Raw genomic sequence first — 14,983 nt, 5'->3', positions numbered from 1 at the left:
TTGACCCCGGATCGCATTCGGGTTTGGTTCTATGGTTTCGGCGGACGCAAAACAAAAATGAGGGCGCTTGTTTTGTTGATTCTAGTGGTCCGTATTACGCTAGGATACGCTCTACCAGGACACTATGCCGCTCACATACTGGAACACGTGCGCCCCCAAACGGACGATGAAACCCAGCAGCTAGCGGCGAAGGAAGTGATCGAAAGAATCCTTCCACCCGAGCAGGCTCAACAATTTCAAGTACTAATCGATGGGTCCATGGAGAGGAATTCGTTTCATGTAAGTACGACGTGGTAAAGGGCGAATGTGCATCCAGTTGAGTGAGTGAGTTAACTGTCCTGTCTGCAACCGTTAGCTGTTCAAAAAGGATTCTCCTGACTCCGGCATAGTAAAGATCACTGCTTCCAGTGGAGTTGCTGCTACGAAAGCATTCTACCATTATTTGCGATACTGGTGCAACAGCCTTGTGGCATGGGAAGGATCCCAGCTGAATCTACCGGCAGTGCTACCATCGGTAAATGTAACCATGAAAGCTCCAAGCAGGTAGGAGAAAGCGTTCGTTTTTAAACTAGAATAAATTGTTCTACAATTTTTTTTCTCCTTGCAGCATCGTGTATTATCAGAACGTCTGCACCTGGTCGTACTCCTTCAGCTGGTGGAGTTGGCCCCAGTGGCGACGGCACATCGACTGGATGGCATTGCAAGGCATTACACTAAGCCTAGCGCCCTTCCAGGAGGACATCTGGGCGAAGGTGTACCTGGAGTACAATCTCACACGGTCCGCGATCGACGAACATCTCTCAGGGCCCGGTTTTTTCGCCTGGCAGCGGATGGGTAACATTCGTGGTTGGGGTGGTCCACTAACGCCAGCTTTCGCCACCTTCGCAAGGACATTACAACTCCAGCTGGTGCAAGAAATGCGCCGTCTCGGAATGGCGCTAGCATTGCCCGCTTTTGCAGGTCATCTACCGGTGCAGTTTCGCGATCTTTACCCAAATGTGACGTTCGCTAATGTGTCCGTTTGGAACAACTTCCCACCCCAGTACGCTAGCCCACTGTTTCTCAACCCAACCGAACCACTGTTTGGGGAGATAGGCCAGAGGTTCCTTAAGCGCGCCATCGACACGTACGGAACCGATCACGTGTACTTTAGCGATCCTTTCAACGAGATCGATCCTGCCTCACCGAGTGGAAAGTATCTTTCGAGTGTTGCTGAAGCCATCTACGATACGATGGTGCGGGTTGATCCGGTCGCCGTTTGGCTCCTTCAAGGGTGGATGTTTGTGAAGAATCCCTTCTGGAGTGATCGTTCTATACGGGCCTTCCTGTCAGCGGTTCCCATCGGGCGGATGCTTGTGCTCGATCTTCAATCGGAGCAGTACCCGCAATATACCCGGACGGGTTCCTACGCCGGACAGCCGTTCATTTGGTGCATGCTGAGCAATTTTGGTGGCACACTTGGCATGCTCGGATCGGTTGGTAACGTACACCGGGGCATCCGGGAGGCGAGAAGTAACGGGTCGTACACGTTGCTTGGAACAGGGATCACTCCGGAAGGCATCAATCAAAACTACGCGCTGTACGAGTTTGCACTCGAGATGGGGTGGAATTTGGACCTGAACAACCCGGAGCAGTGGTTCAATCAGTACGCTCAGGCTCGTTATGGAAATGAGAGTAACATGATGGCGCAACAAGCTTGGAACATTTTCCGCACCACCGTGTACGCTTTTGAGGGACTCGAGATGATGCGTGGCAAGTACACCTTTAATCGTCGTCCAACCACAAAAATAAGGCCATGGGTAAGTAGTCACCTCTTCTGAAGGTTTACTTCCAATAATACAGTTCCATGTGCTTCCATAGGTTTGGTATAATGTGACCACGTTTAACGAAGGCGTGGAACTGCTGCTGGATTCCGCCGAAGCGGGAAATTGTAACGAGCTTTGTCGGTACGATCTCGTTGACGTTACACGGCAGTCCCTACAGAACACCGCCGACGCTTTATATCTCACGATTATGGATGATTTCAAGCAGTTAAACCTCACCGCTTTTCGACATCATTCGAGTCTCTTCCTTGAACTGCTCTCAGATCTAGACCGGTTGCTGCTTACAGACGATCACTTCTTGCTCGGTACGTGGCTTGAATCGGCCAAGGCACGTGGAGAAACGAGCCTCGAACGGCAAAGGTACGAATATAACGCCCGGACACAGATAACCCTTTGGGGACCGCAGGGCCAGATCGTCGATTACGCCAACAAACAGTGGGCCGGAATGGTGGGTGATTTTTTCCATCCCCGGTGGGGTGTGTTTCTGGGCGAGCTTGAACAAGCGATCGTCTCCAACAGCACGGCTAACGATGTGAAGATACGAGACCTGATATTCCGCACCGTCGAGCTGCCGTTCGTAACGGACACCAAGCGTTACACGACGATCGCGTCGGGAGATCCCGTACGTACCGCACGGGCAATGTTCACAAAGTGGACCAAAGATGTCCCACCACTGAAGCATATCCCTCGGAGTGTGTCACTGAGAAAGCAGGTAACGCATCGCCGTAACAGATGGTACAAAGGACTCCTTCCCAGCTCTCTGAACTAAAGTACGCCACACAGTTCTTATCGCACGTGGTTGGTTTTATTCTTCACTGTCCGATTCGCTATAAAACTTACACAAATTGTACAAAACTCGTATCGACAGTCTCGCCAGAATCCATTTTAAAGGGCGATTTTTGTGACGCTTCCTTAGTCATTGGTTTAAAAAAAACTACGTCTTAAACTAGTCGCGTCTAAAAGCTGACAAATTTGGAACATTTAACGTGTAGTTTGCAGTCGTACTGTAGAACACACGTCAGGAGGTGGCCACTATTCTACGTTTTTGCTTCACTTCTTGTACCAAGTACCCGTGAGGAGCACGCTGCCTGCAGGTGGTTTATTTTTGTTTCACAAAAAAATAATAATCGTTTGTTCACGTAATGTTAAAATAATCTGAGAGCAAATAAATACCGGTACCATCACGTTACAAACATAGAGAACATAGAGTAGAACGTGTAACGGGTTGATTGTTAGGAATGTTGGTCAGTAAAAATAAAATGTACACCGCCTGCTTGGGACGTATAGCAGTATAGAAGTATAAAGTGCCTTGAAGAAGAATCCTGGCAAGCACCAAAAGGCCACGCGTCACGTCCACATGTACGTCGGCATGATGCCCTCCTTGCTGGTGGTCGGTGGTGTAAGCGTTTCTTCGCAAAGGAACTTTAGCGGTAAATCAACCACGTAGCCTTCGATGCGCGAGACCGCCTGCTGGATACCCTCGGGATTGGACTGCAGCAGGCTTTTGTCCTCCAGGAAGCGCTTCATCATGGCGAACGATTGCACGTTGTCGGACGGGATGCATCGGAACACCTCGTCGTAGATGAGCGTGTTGCGGCGTGACGTTCGCCGCCAGACATCGTTCCAAAAGGAGCCAATTACCGGATCCGTCACATCGATTGCTGCACGCTTTGGATCCGGTTCTAGCAGGCCGAGGTGCTCGCGGAACAGAAACTTGCGCAGCTTGCCCGCGTAAATGCCGCAAGGATACGATTCACCGTTCATGCGACCCTCCTCGAAGGACTCGTCCTGCAAACACGGACGATAAAAGCCATTAAAACAAAAGCAGGAATGAGGTATTGGAAGTCCGAATAAGAATCCTATTTCCTTACCGTTATTAACACGCACACCTCCGAGTCTCGCTTGCCCAGCAGCGAACGATCGTTGATGTTGGCCGACCCGCAGATGACGATCTTATCGTCCGCGATCAGCAGCTTCGAATGGACGTAGATCAGCTCCGTGACGGGGATTCCGTTCAACATGGAGTTTGTTCGCAAACTATGGAACGAAATGTACTCTCCCGGTTTCTCGATGCCGGCCGCCTGTAACCTCGCCAGCAGTGACGATTTACCCCTAGAAATAAAAGATCAACTAGTAACGTTGATGCAGCTAGCGAGGATGATGCGAACGTACCTCGAAATGGAAGCGTAGTTCCAGTGTGTAATCGCCCGCAACGAGATTCCCGTGGCACCGCCCACATCACCCTCGAATCCTGGCAGCAGAGGCATCACAACGTACACCCGGAACGTTTTCTTCTCTCGGTACGCACGCACGATGCGTTTGACAAGGTACTCCGATATCTGATTCTTCACCACGCTATTGCCCAGCTCCATGCTGATGAAGAACTGGTTCTCGATGTAGATGTAGTGCTGTGCCTTCGATATCGTCTGGACGTACGCTTCGTGAATGCTCTGCTCGACGTACGACGGTTCGATGAAGCCACAGTTCCAGCTGGAGGCACTGCGCAGTACCTGGCAGGTGACGTGGTGCAGTGGTACATTCAGGAACTTACTGTCTATGCGGATGTCATTGTAGCTCTTTGGCAGCAGGTACGGGTAGCTGTCGTTCTCTCGGCACTTTTCCAGCTTGACCGCGTTCCACCGTTCGATGAAGTGGCGGGCGACGTCTCGGGCAGCCTGGCCCAGCACCACGGTGGCGATGTCATGCCATGGCATCCGCACCGTCGTCGTTCGATCGACTAGATCTGTGAATCAAAAGGATAAGACTGATTACGTACTGACGCAAAAAAAAGATCCTAGAAAGGCACACTTACCCACATACGGCATGTTAAGGTCGATGAAATCCTTGATGATGAAGTTAATGTAATCCTTGCCGATCCACAGCTTTGCCTGTCCATCCAACTCAAAGACGGGCGCGTTCTTGAACGGTTGTGGGCTCATAATCTCGCTACCGGATGCACCCTGTACGCCACCGTACAGCAGCTTTTTGCGTCGTTCCTCCTCCGAAAGGATGGCCGGACTACCGAGGGTGCTTTTGGGTCCACTGCCGGGTGTTTGCGCTTCCACACCACCCGAATGTTCCGGATGTTCAGACAGTGTAATGCGATTCTTCAAATCACGTCCCATCTCCTTGATCATTCCCATGATGTTACGGCGCTCCATCTCCGGGGTGTTCTGTTTGATGTTTTCCGGCAACACGTCACGTTCTTCTCCTTGCTGCTCATTCAGAGCCTGAGCAGCGGCCACCAGCAGCTTATCGGGTGGTTCTCCCGTCGCTGCCGACACTCCCGGATCGTGTTGCTTCCCGTTTAGTGAGGTCGAGGACGCCTTTGCTGCTTCTGCTTGACGTTCGACAGCCGTTGCGATGGCAATGTTTTTGCTGGATTTAAGCAAATTCGCAACCGACCCGTTCTCGTCCAGCTCAACCACCGTCGAGGGTTTGCGAGTGGTAGTGTTGTTCGCGGAGCTGCTCGTGGAAGACGATATACTGCCCAGATCAGTCAACCGGTGCTGGTAGTCATCCCATCGCCCGTAACACAGATCGATGCCTCCAACGAATGCGTACGTTTGATCAACGATCACCAGCTTTTCATGGTGCGCCCAAAACAGAACACCCGCCCTTGCATGATCCGGATGTCGGAGAACCTACGGACAAGAGCAGATGGTGATGATGATCGTTCGAAAAAAAAAAGAGCTAACGAATCCTTACCTTAATGTTCTCGTGCTGCTCCACTAGCTTCTGTTTGCTATAATAGCTGTTGATTCCGAGCGCAAAATCGAGCTCCTTGAACAGCAACACGAAGATCTTGATTCCCTGCTCGGCCTTCCGCTTCAGGATCTTATCCAACCGCCAGTAATCCCCATCGATCGCCGGTCGCTTCATGTAGATCTCCGGACTGAGCATCCAGTCGGTGATGAAGATCTCCTCAGTCGCGCCCTCAAGCGCATCCGCCACCGCGCTCATATACCCAGCACCATCCACGAACCAACCAGCCTGGACACCGGGCCGGGACGGTGCGTACGATTGGTGTGGATTCACCAACGTAAAATCTCGTGCACTCTCATTCCCCACCCGCTTCATGTGGGTCATCCATTCTTTGGCTATGCGACGCGTCGGATGCTTCATGACGAGAAACCGCGAATTGGTCTCGATCTGCAGCCCATTTCGCATGCCGGTACTGTAAATGCCCAACGATATATCGAAACCCTGGTCGAACAGGACGACACACCGCAACACGCCATCCTTCGGGCGGTAGTACCCGAAGCAGGTTTCCTTCACGAAAAACCACCGATTGCGCCACTTGTTCCACAGCATATCCGTACAGAAGTAGCTGCACCGGACGCAGCAATCACCGGCAAGACACCCGCAAAAGTTGCACCCCGACTGGCCGGGACGTGTGGAACCGGTGCGCTTCTTAATCGGGCCCTCTTTGCCCTTCTCACCCAGCGCGGAGATGAACGAAATGTGAGACACTTCGAGGAAGTTTACCTACAAAAGAAAAAATGCCAAAAATTGAGGGTTCGGCTGAATCGCCCTGGAGTTGGGTCGTGCGATCTTACCGTGCCGTGGAAGTTGCGATACAGCGATATATTGAGCAGATTGTACAGATACTCCTCGAGCTGCTTGATCCGCTGCGGGATGGCATCGAACGATACGAGCGAGTCCGGTTTCAGCGGGAACCTGGGTAAGGCATTTTTCTTGATCTTTTTCAGCGGCTTGCCAAGCTTCTGCTGCATCGCGGGCTAATGATGGGAGGAGTAACATCAAAAATGGCATGAAAATGATCGTCATATCCACTCGGCGTCAGGATTCGCTTCTTACCGATGCGGTCGTTTGGTGTACGGTGTGCATATTTCGAAAGCTGTCTCGCCGCTCCTTGTGGCTTTTCGTCGGGAATGGTATGTGCAGTGAGGTCCTGTACGTTGTCAGCTGCTGGTGCAGGTTGCGGAATTGATTGTAGCGTTTTTGAATCTTCCACGAGAACGGTCCGTGTGTTAGCTGAATCGTGTACCTATTGGAGCGGTAGAACATTCCCATTAGCTCTGCTTCCAAGGTGAACTTTCGTGTTTTCATCACCCAACCAGGTACCTACAAATTTGGATTTAGTACGTGTGACGTCAAGCTACGCTCATAGTTGACAATTTCCACGTGTATCTCTAGACCGTGGATGAAAATGTGGCGTCGCATAGAATCAAACTTCACCGGCGTATTGTAGACGTAGTTGTACGGAATTTCCGATGCTGGAACCACACTGTCGGCGTCTCCATCGCGTATCACCAGCACCGGATTGTTGCCACCAATCGAGAGGTACGTGACCGAATCGGGTGCGTCCAGATTTTCGTCGTACTCCTCCGCCTCGCTGCGGATAGAGTAACATGCTAGGCTGGCATCGTGACATCCTGTCGTTGTTCCAGCACCACCAGCACTCCTATCGGCGTCTCCACCGGACGCTTGCTGGCCGTTAGGATCTAGCTGGCCCGTCGAATTGCCAGCCGTTCCCGTGTCATCGTAGTTAAGTGCCGGATTTGAGGTACCGATTTCGTTCATCGACATCTGATCTATCCATCAGCAGGGTTGGAAAGCAGACGGAAGAAATACGCGACACCGAGAAGACGAAGAACGAAAGTGGGAAAGGTTTGCTTAACATCTTGAACTCAACCAACTAATCAGACAAACGCAATCGACAAAAGGTAGCGATAAGATTGGCCGATCGTTTCAAGAACTAAGATAGATGAGTGAGAAATTATGGAACGTTTTGAATTAAATTGAACAAAAAAACAACAGATAAGCTGGCAACCGATGAACGGCCTTTTTATATGCTTCTTCGGTAATTTACACCTTTGTACAGGTACTTTAAATACTTCAACGATTAGATTTTCTCCGTGGAAAATCACCGACAGACATGAGTGGAAACACTACATTTAGCATGAATGGCTGCAAATTATTCAACGTACAGCAATATGGCACCTAAGGACATTTTTTCGTAACACTACCGTTATAACTTAATTGGATTCTAGTACACTTTAGTAGATGATATCACTAAGTTAACAACCTCCAAAAACACTTTTTCTGTGCCCTTCAACGTGTCCTTACCGACAAACATACGGTCTAACTCCCTAGCGTCGTGTATCACTACACGTAGCTTAGAATTTGTCATCCTTCGTCCACTTCGCATTGTAACAGAGTGAAGTTTATCGAGCACAACGCACCCACGAAGGGTTGTACTTGTTTCATCCCCTTCCTGCAGGTAATTCAGCCCCGATTCCCAATCTAATCACAGATTACGGCCACACTGTAAATACACTTCCGTTCAGCCAACCTAGCACCCGACCGGTTTCGGGCTCCGAAGGCTCCCCACTGCAGAACTTCGAAAGTGAGTCGCCGGAACGGAGCCTCCAAAAGAAAAAACACACAAAAAAAAGTGAATAAGTACGGAAGGCATAAACATTATTACATCCGGGCGTTTTTTGCACTTGTTTATCGCCTGCCTATCGATACACCCGCTTCCTTGCGGTCATCCGCACCTGCGCCTGCGGCCTATAAACCTGGGGAGGGGATTTTTTTTTCGGTTTTAGTACAACGCATCACACTGGCAACAGTTGCGATAAGAGGACCTGACGGCACATGGGACAGCAAAGGGTAGGATACTATCACAGACGCACTATCGCAATCGAATCTATCTGAGGAGGCGAGGCGGGAAAATAGGGAGCCGGTAAAAGGGGGTGAAGATACCACTCCGATTAGATACCGGGCCCTTAAAAGCGTTCCATTGCGCAGTCGCGAGGACCACCACTTGCTCAATCGCAGTGTGAGTTTTTCCCTTTATTCGAGGTTATCATTGTACAGTAAGATAATCGATCGCGATCAATTAAAGCACGTCCCATAGGTACACTGTAGGGTTTGATATTTCACGATCACTACCTCATTCAACACCGAACCCTTATGCTCGCGTTAAAATCTCCCCACCTACCGATATCACGCAGGAGCAGCGAAATGCTGCGATGAATCGTTCGTCGTTTGAAATTTAGCTCCATCTCTTCGTATCGGCACAGTATGGCACAAATTACTACCCTTTAGTACACACACTGTCTGCGCGCGTACTTAGTACAACAGTGTGGGCAAAAAGGGCAAGAACCAGTGCCAGCGAAAAAGGGGAAATGGTTGGCCGGTTGCCGGTTGCCGCACGCCGGACCGACAGCGAAAAGGGCGCGGAAAAGCGAACACGTACGATCGCACCGGCAGCCAAAATAATACTAGCGATGGAAAACAAACGCGAGTCCTATCGCGTAACCCAGCTGCGGCGGTCTGATAAGGCGCACTCCCCACACACACGCACGCACACGCTGTTCACAACCTCCGGTCGGTGTTCAAGTCGTTTGTCTTTTCCAACGCGCAGCAGAGGAGTGCGAGTTTCCCTGAGGCTTATCATAATGACAGCCATTTTTCCGTCCCTGCGCACGAGTTTTGGAGGGGGTTGCGTTTATGACTCAGTGTCAGCCGAATTCTCGCTGCAGTCGCTGGCGCGAAGGTTGAGGCCGGGGTTGAAGCAAAAATTAACGCACAACCCATAATCAATTGGGGTTGAACACGCGCGACAGGTTGTCTAATGTACTGTGTGCTTGCGTGAGCATATAAGGGAAAGCTCCCCAGACTTTGGGGAATTTAAAACTAGTCGGATAGTGGCTATGAAATAAGCTCAAGGATAATGCTTATCGTTAGAACGCATGGGGATCAATTTTTTTTTTAAGGGCGGTAAAAACTTCGAAGTCACCGCCAGCGGAATCAATTCGAATGGAGCTTTTACACAATCGCAAACTGCTTCGCGCATTCGCTCAACTTGTATGTTTTTATTGAGTCTCGATTCGTTTTCAATCCAAGCAACCGTGGAAAGGAAATGGAGCACGGGCTCACAATGCATGAAATAATATCAAAATTAAACGTTCAAACGGAGACTGGTAAATAGTTTTTATGCGCACTAGATGCACGTGGTTTTGATTAAACTGTATCCAAATAATTTAATTTATCCAATTTCCTTTTAGCTCGAATAAAAATAGCAACTACCATTATATTATCTATCGTTTAATGCTAGTGGGTATTTTTAACGCCCTTACGCCAAATGAGGTACGCCTATAACGCCTTATTTAGCATAAGTTGCTTAATTTCAATTGTTTAAATACACCTTCCAGTACCTGGTATCTTTCGGTAGTAATGCAATAAAACTCATCTGGGCTATCGTCTTATGTGAAAGGAAGGTAGTCTGTCTTGTTTTTAAATAGAGCATGTGACCTGTATGGTACACCGCATTAAAGTACGCAATTTATATCTCGAATTGCGGATCGCACTACATGCCGCATTAATCAGCACAACTGGCACGACCGGGTGATGTTATCCATTGTTGCTACAATTTGCTGCGTCCAGAATGCGTTCATTCATAGACCAAAAGGAGCAGATTGCAAACACTGCGTGTGTCTGACGTGGGGGAAGCGATTTTTTATGCGTTTCATATTCCTACTTGACCATGTTACAGTGTGCAATTCCACAGTGGTTATTTACTGGAAACTAAAAAAGCTCATCAATGATGTTATATTTCGCATTTATTAGACACGATAGAATAGCTGATAATTCCATCGATAGGAACATTTGATGAATCTAAGAATAAATGAATTGACACGCTGGTTGCTTGGCAAAGTTGGGCGATATCGCGGACTTTGCTTATCTCGGTCGTTCTTCTTGCTCGTCTTGCGCGATGATCGATCTCATTCAACGTGTATCTGGGGCATAATCGTACAGTTATGCGGAAGATTCAATATATGTGCGAAAATAGGAATAGCTTTGGCCGGTATATTTCAGCTCCAAAATAAGCTATCTGCAAAACCCTCGTCAGTTATCAGCACGGGATAAATTAGCTTCTTAAATCCGTTTTTTTGTTTAATTAACGACAATGCATTTTTTTATTATTCAACTTTATGAAATTCCAAATGCTGCCACGTGAATTTTAACCGGTATGTTAAATTACACAATCTGCACACACAAAGCAGACCCTTGAGTGGAGGAAATGGTATTAAGTGCATTGAAGAGGGTAGCAATGCAATCGCAATCGGTTACCAAACATCACTACCGATACACGGACTCGCTTTATCATAGTCTATTGCCTGTCATACCAGTAAACGCGCTAAGAAGCGAATGCATTGAATTGATTCAAGATATTTCAATCACAACCAATGAAGCTGAATGTGACGTGTGGCAATAACTAACACAATATTTCGGCGATGCCGGCAGAGATCTTGCGTAACGGTTAGCCCAAGAAAACTCCGCACACATAAACAAACGCATGCTGCATCACTTTAGCTAGTGCTCAATTCTTTTGCCATACTTTAACAATAAACAAAATTCAATCCAAATGACCTTCCTTCCATTCGTTGAAAGCGTGCCTGATCGCTCCCTCAAAGACACATGTGTTGACCTTCGACCGCTTCTAGTTTTATGAGCGTTATTTTGAAGGGCTTGTTAAAAATACTTTTCGGTGGGTGAGCAGGAACGGAAAATATTTTTTGTTTTCGAATTGTATGGGATTGTTAACATTTGCATCAAAATGTCGTCTACTCCTGGTGCAGAAAGGAAAAGAACTGTGCAGTGGTTTTCAAGGTGAACCATTCAAGGCGAAACGTGTCACCAGGGCAACCATGGCAACAGAGAGCAGCAAACAAACGGACGGGAAAAATGTCTACAAAATAAAGGCGTAGTAAAAACAAAAAGCTTTAGTCCAACGTTAAACACTTCAGATTAGTTCCGTTTACCAATAAGTAGATATTGCTCTTTGTGAGAATAAATCATGTAAATTACGATACTTAGCAACCGTTGTCCTGGGTACGGTGTGTGGTATGCGTTTATCTCATACCGTGTCTTTCAAGCGGGAAAACCGATGGAATTGTGCCGTGATTTATAGAATCGCGCGTGGCGCGGTTAATACGTAGGATGATCAGCCGCAAAGGAAGGGAGCTGCACGAACACGTGTACGATGGTAATTATCTAATTCACCCTGGCAAAGGCTCGCAAATGCACACACCGACCCCAACGGTTACCACCCTAAGCGATTTGAATTATTTCTGCTACGTTTCCTTCTCTTGTCTGGCGAGCGGACAAGGGGAGCCCTTTTATTATACGATCGCGATCGACGTTGCAACCCGTCCCTCTCTCACACCAAGAAGCGATCGCGAGACACAACGAACGGAGGGCTGGGCGTTTGGAGAGCAGTAGTACAAAAAAAAACACCCTTTACGAAAGCGGTTTCTGGTTTAAGCTGACGTAAGACACCGGAAAAATAAGTCGTGTACGTGTTCTTCTTCAATTCACCCTACGATCGTCGTCACATTGGAACACTTAAGCCACGGAGACGAGGGGGTTGGTTTATGTTGCATTCTCCGTTGCACAAACACACACTCACGTGGGCTTTTGAATAGAAGACAGGCTGCTGCGAAGATGACGACACGAGATGAAGCAATCTGCGGTGGCTCTTATCATCGTGCGACAGATTTTAGCCGACCGATTTGTCTCGCCGAATGGAATGGGCCACACTGTACGATTGCCTTCGATAATTCGTAAAGGAGAACCAGAGGTCACAGGACACGAGTATTCAAATCCTGCCCTGTGTCAGCTCCGTAGGTATGATCGCAGTTTGCGTATGTTTATGCTACGTGCGTTTTCCTCCCAACAATGCTGTTTGCTTCGAATTCCAATGACACTGACCTCATCGAAACACTGAAACCGTGCTAGTTTTGCCCCACTAACTCTTTGCACCATTCCATTGCCAACGATCACTCTGGGCGGTTTATTAGCATCGGTGTTTGGAACGATATTCCTTGCGATCACTTTCAACTATTTCACAACAATCTCATCAACGATCACGGGTTTATGAGTAGCACAAATAAAAAACGTCTTCGTTTCATCTTCACCCCATAACTTACTTTTCGTAACGTTGCCCTGTCGGTATGCACAATTTTATTCACGATCCTCGATCTGCCGCATCACAGAAGCGTACAGTAGTGCATGCAAGCGCGCGATCGGAGGCTTTTTTCCGTTGTGGCTGCCTTCTTAGCTCCGCGAGGCAACTACTGCAAAACCCAGCGCGCGAAAAGACGCGTATCGCGGCCACGAAATACTCCCACTCTGAACCACGGACCACGGAAAACAAAAACAACAGCAACGGCTCGCGCATTCGCTCCGCGATCGGAGCAAAATTTCGCTCCCGTCACCCTGTAGGCGGGTTAAAGCGGTTACAGGGTTGTTTACGATGTAAACAAACATGAGAGAGCGCAATTGCAAGAGGGAGAACGCGTTGTTGTTGCGGCTACGAACTCCACGGCTCATTCATCTCCAGGATTGACTCCTCTCTCTCTCTCACCCTCATTTTCTTTCCCTTTCGCACTCGCGCTATCTATGTATGCCTTTCGCTATTTTCGGTTCTCTGTGATGTCCTGCGAGAGACGATCCTCAGTTTCAGCTGTTATGGCAGGTTTGTGTTTGTTTAAGTCTGCCTGTTTTAAGGATCTTGACAGAGGTATTTTTTCTGAAGATCTGCCATAATTAGATGTTCATCAAAGCCGATGTTATACATGCGTTCTATGCAAGCTTTATTTGCAACCAGCCGTACCACAGGTTCATGATATTTACAGCACTTTTGTGGCATACTTTCATTCATTTCTTCGCTAAAAACAATAGTTTCAAACCTACACTTTTGAGCAAACATATTACGTATTTTTTTGCAACGAAACTTCGGGCATGTCAAATCACTCGTGTGTAAAAAATTATATATTAAAAGAACAATACATCACAACTCCAACGGTAAATAGAAAAGTCCCAACACTTAATTTTATGAATGAAATATTACAAAACTACTTCTTGAACGGGCGAACCATTTACGATTTTTTTTAAATGACAGCTCCTTTCAAGCCAGCTTGAAATACGCGCTATAATAATTTATATCTCTTCTGACATTAACAACTGGTTCGATAGGTGTTTTGGTATGATTTAAACTGTTTTTTGGTTAGGTAATCAAGCGATTACTCCACCTTTTGCTCAAAAGTAAATACTTCTTCATGGTGTAATAATGCTTTTCATTTTGTGGTCAATGTAATTTTCGACCCTCCATAAACGTCAAACGTTTCCCACCCAAGCGTGAGCGCCTTACTCATCCATAAACACAACCGTGCACACACGGGTACACAATTCCGAACGAGAAAAACAAGCAGTTTAGAGTATTGAAATTGTTTGACAGATCGCCCAAAGTTTTTTGTGTGTATACATTCCTCGACGAGAAGAAAAACACCTTGAATAAGGGGCATCTAAATTCGGGCTGCATCCAAATTCCGTCGAGGTAGGTTTCGCTACGAGAAAAAGTAAATCTACATCATACCAAACAACACGATCAGCGCCCGCTTGCATTTGGAGCCGAATCCCTACGCGAAGTGTGTGCAAAAACTCGGTGGTCGCTGCAAGCACCACCTCCTGTGCTTCGTAGCTACTCCACCGTTCCGCCGTATTCTGCTCTTGCGGTTTACGTGCCGCCATTTTTAAAAAGATGCCGTACTAAGCGCTTCTTGTATTCCTGCTCGGAGCCCTCGGATGCAGCATCTGTGCCCCCGGAAAGATGGCAGTGCGTGTTGTAAACTGACGGTCGTGCTCATATTGTACCGTGTCTGGAAAATCAAGTGATATACTAAGTCGTGTACGATAGACAGTATTTTTCTCCATCGACACCCCAACCGATTTGCCCGTACCGGGGTCTGATCGGAAGTGCTCGAGAGGAATGGGTGTCCGGGTGGATTCCAAGATCCTCAAAGTGTCCGTCTAGAACTTCCGTTGTGTGCGACCACCTCATCGATGTGCAAAGATCGTGCCGTCACTGTTGCCAACATAAGCGACGCAATTACGCCCAGGTACCTCAACCGGAAGCAGCTAACCTATAATATAGTTCCGACCTGTTGGGGCCAGTATAGATTAACCAGGTTGTGTCGTACTTGTTGGCTTAATAGTATGGTGGTCAATTTATGAGATTCGTACATTTCCGTTCACATCCGGGTAGGGTGAAGCGTGCAAGTAGGCTTAGGACACGGAGAATTCGCTGGAAGCTACGGCCATCTTGGGGATCGCCATATTGGGGT

General features: G+C 48.0%; 2 protein-coding genes across 2 annotated transcripts; one reads left to right on the top strand and one right to left on the bottom strand.

Moving 5' to 3' along the window:
- The first annotated feature begins 57 nt into the window (after positions 1-57).
- LOC128721840 (alpha-N-acetylglucosaminidase) lies at positions 58-2,613 on the top strand. Its single transcript, XM_053815637.1, has 4 exons — positions 58-279; positions 356-543; positions 608-1,799; positions 1,861-2,613. Exons 1-4 carry the CDS (start codon positions 58-60, stop codon positions 2,590-2,592), a joined length of 2,334 nt encoding a protein of 777 aa, XP_053671612.1. The 3' UTR covers positions 2,593-2,613.
- Positions 2,614-2,750: 137 nt separating this feature from the next.
- LOC128721839 (phospholipase D2) lies at positions 2,751-8,857 on the bottom strand. The gene is made up of 9 exons (XM_053815636.1): positions 8,794-8,857; positions 6,916-7,381; positions 6,645-6,834; positions 6,383-6,565; positions 5,532-6,311; positions 4,636-5,467; positions 3,996-4,566; positions 3,695-3,935; positions 2,751-3,611 (listed from the first exon to the last, which is right to left on the bottom strand). The coding sequence occupies exons 1-9, from the start codon at positions 8,855-8,857 to the stop codon at positions 3,171-3,173; spliced, it is 3,768 nt and encodes a 1,255-aa protein (XP_053671611.1). The 3' UTR covers positions 2,751-3,170.
- Between the last annotated feature and the right edge of the window lie 6,126 nt (positions 8,858-14,983).

The sequence above is a fragment of the Anopheles nili genome, chromosome 2, assembly GCF_943737925.1.
Source record: "Anopheles nili chromosome 2, idAnoNiliSN_F5_01, whole genome shotgun sequence".
Taxonomy (NCBI): Eukaryota; Metazoa; Arthropoda; class Insecta; order Diptera; family Culicidae; genus Anopheles; species Anopheles nili.
Note: the sequence above shows the minus strand (reverse complement) of the source record. Positions and strands in the feature narration are given on the sequence as shown.

Excerpts from the sequence above, each read along its gene's own strand:
- LOC128721840 (XM_053815637.1), top strand. The coding sequence starts at position 58 with ATGAGGGCGCTTGTTTTGTTGATTCTAGTGGTCCGTATTACGCTAGGA. Across the intron at positions 280-355 it reads TGGAGAGGAATTCGTTTCAT|CTGTTCAAAAAGGATTCTCC; the intron begins GTAAGTACGACG and ends TGCAACCGTTAG. Across the intron at positions 544-607 it reads ACCATGAAAGCTCCAAGCAG|CATCGTGTATTATCAGAACG; the intron begins GTAGGAGAAAGC and ends TTCTCCTTGCAG.
- LOC128721839 (XM_053815636.1), bottom strand. The coding sequence starts at position 8,857 with ATGGAGCTAAATTTCAAACGACGAACGATTCATCGCAGCATTTCGCTG. Across the intron at positions 6,835-6,915 it reads CACGTACTAAATCCAAATTT|GTACACGATTCAGCTAACAC; the intron begins GTAGGTACCTGG and ends CCGCTCCAATAG. Across the intron at positions 3,612-3,694 it reads AGGTGTGCGTGTTAATAACG|GACGAGTCCTTCGAGGAGGG; the intron begins GTAAGGAAATAG and ends CCGTGTTTGCAG.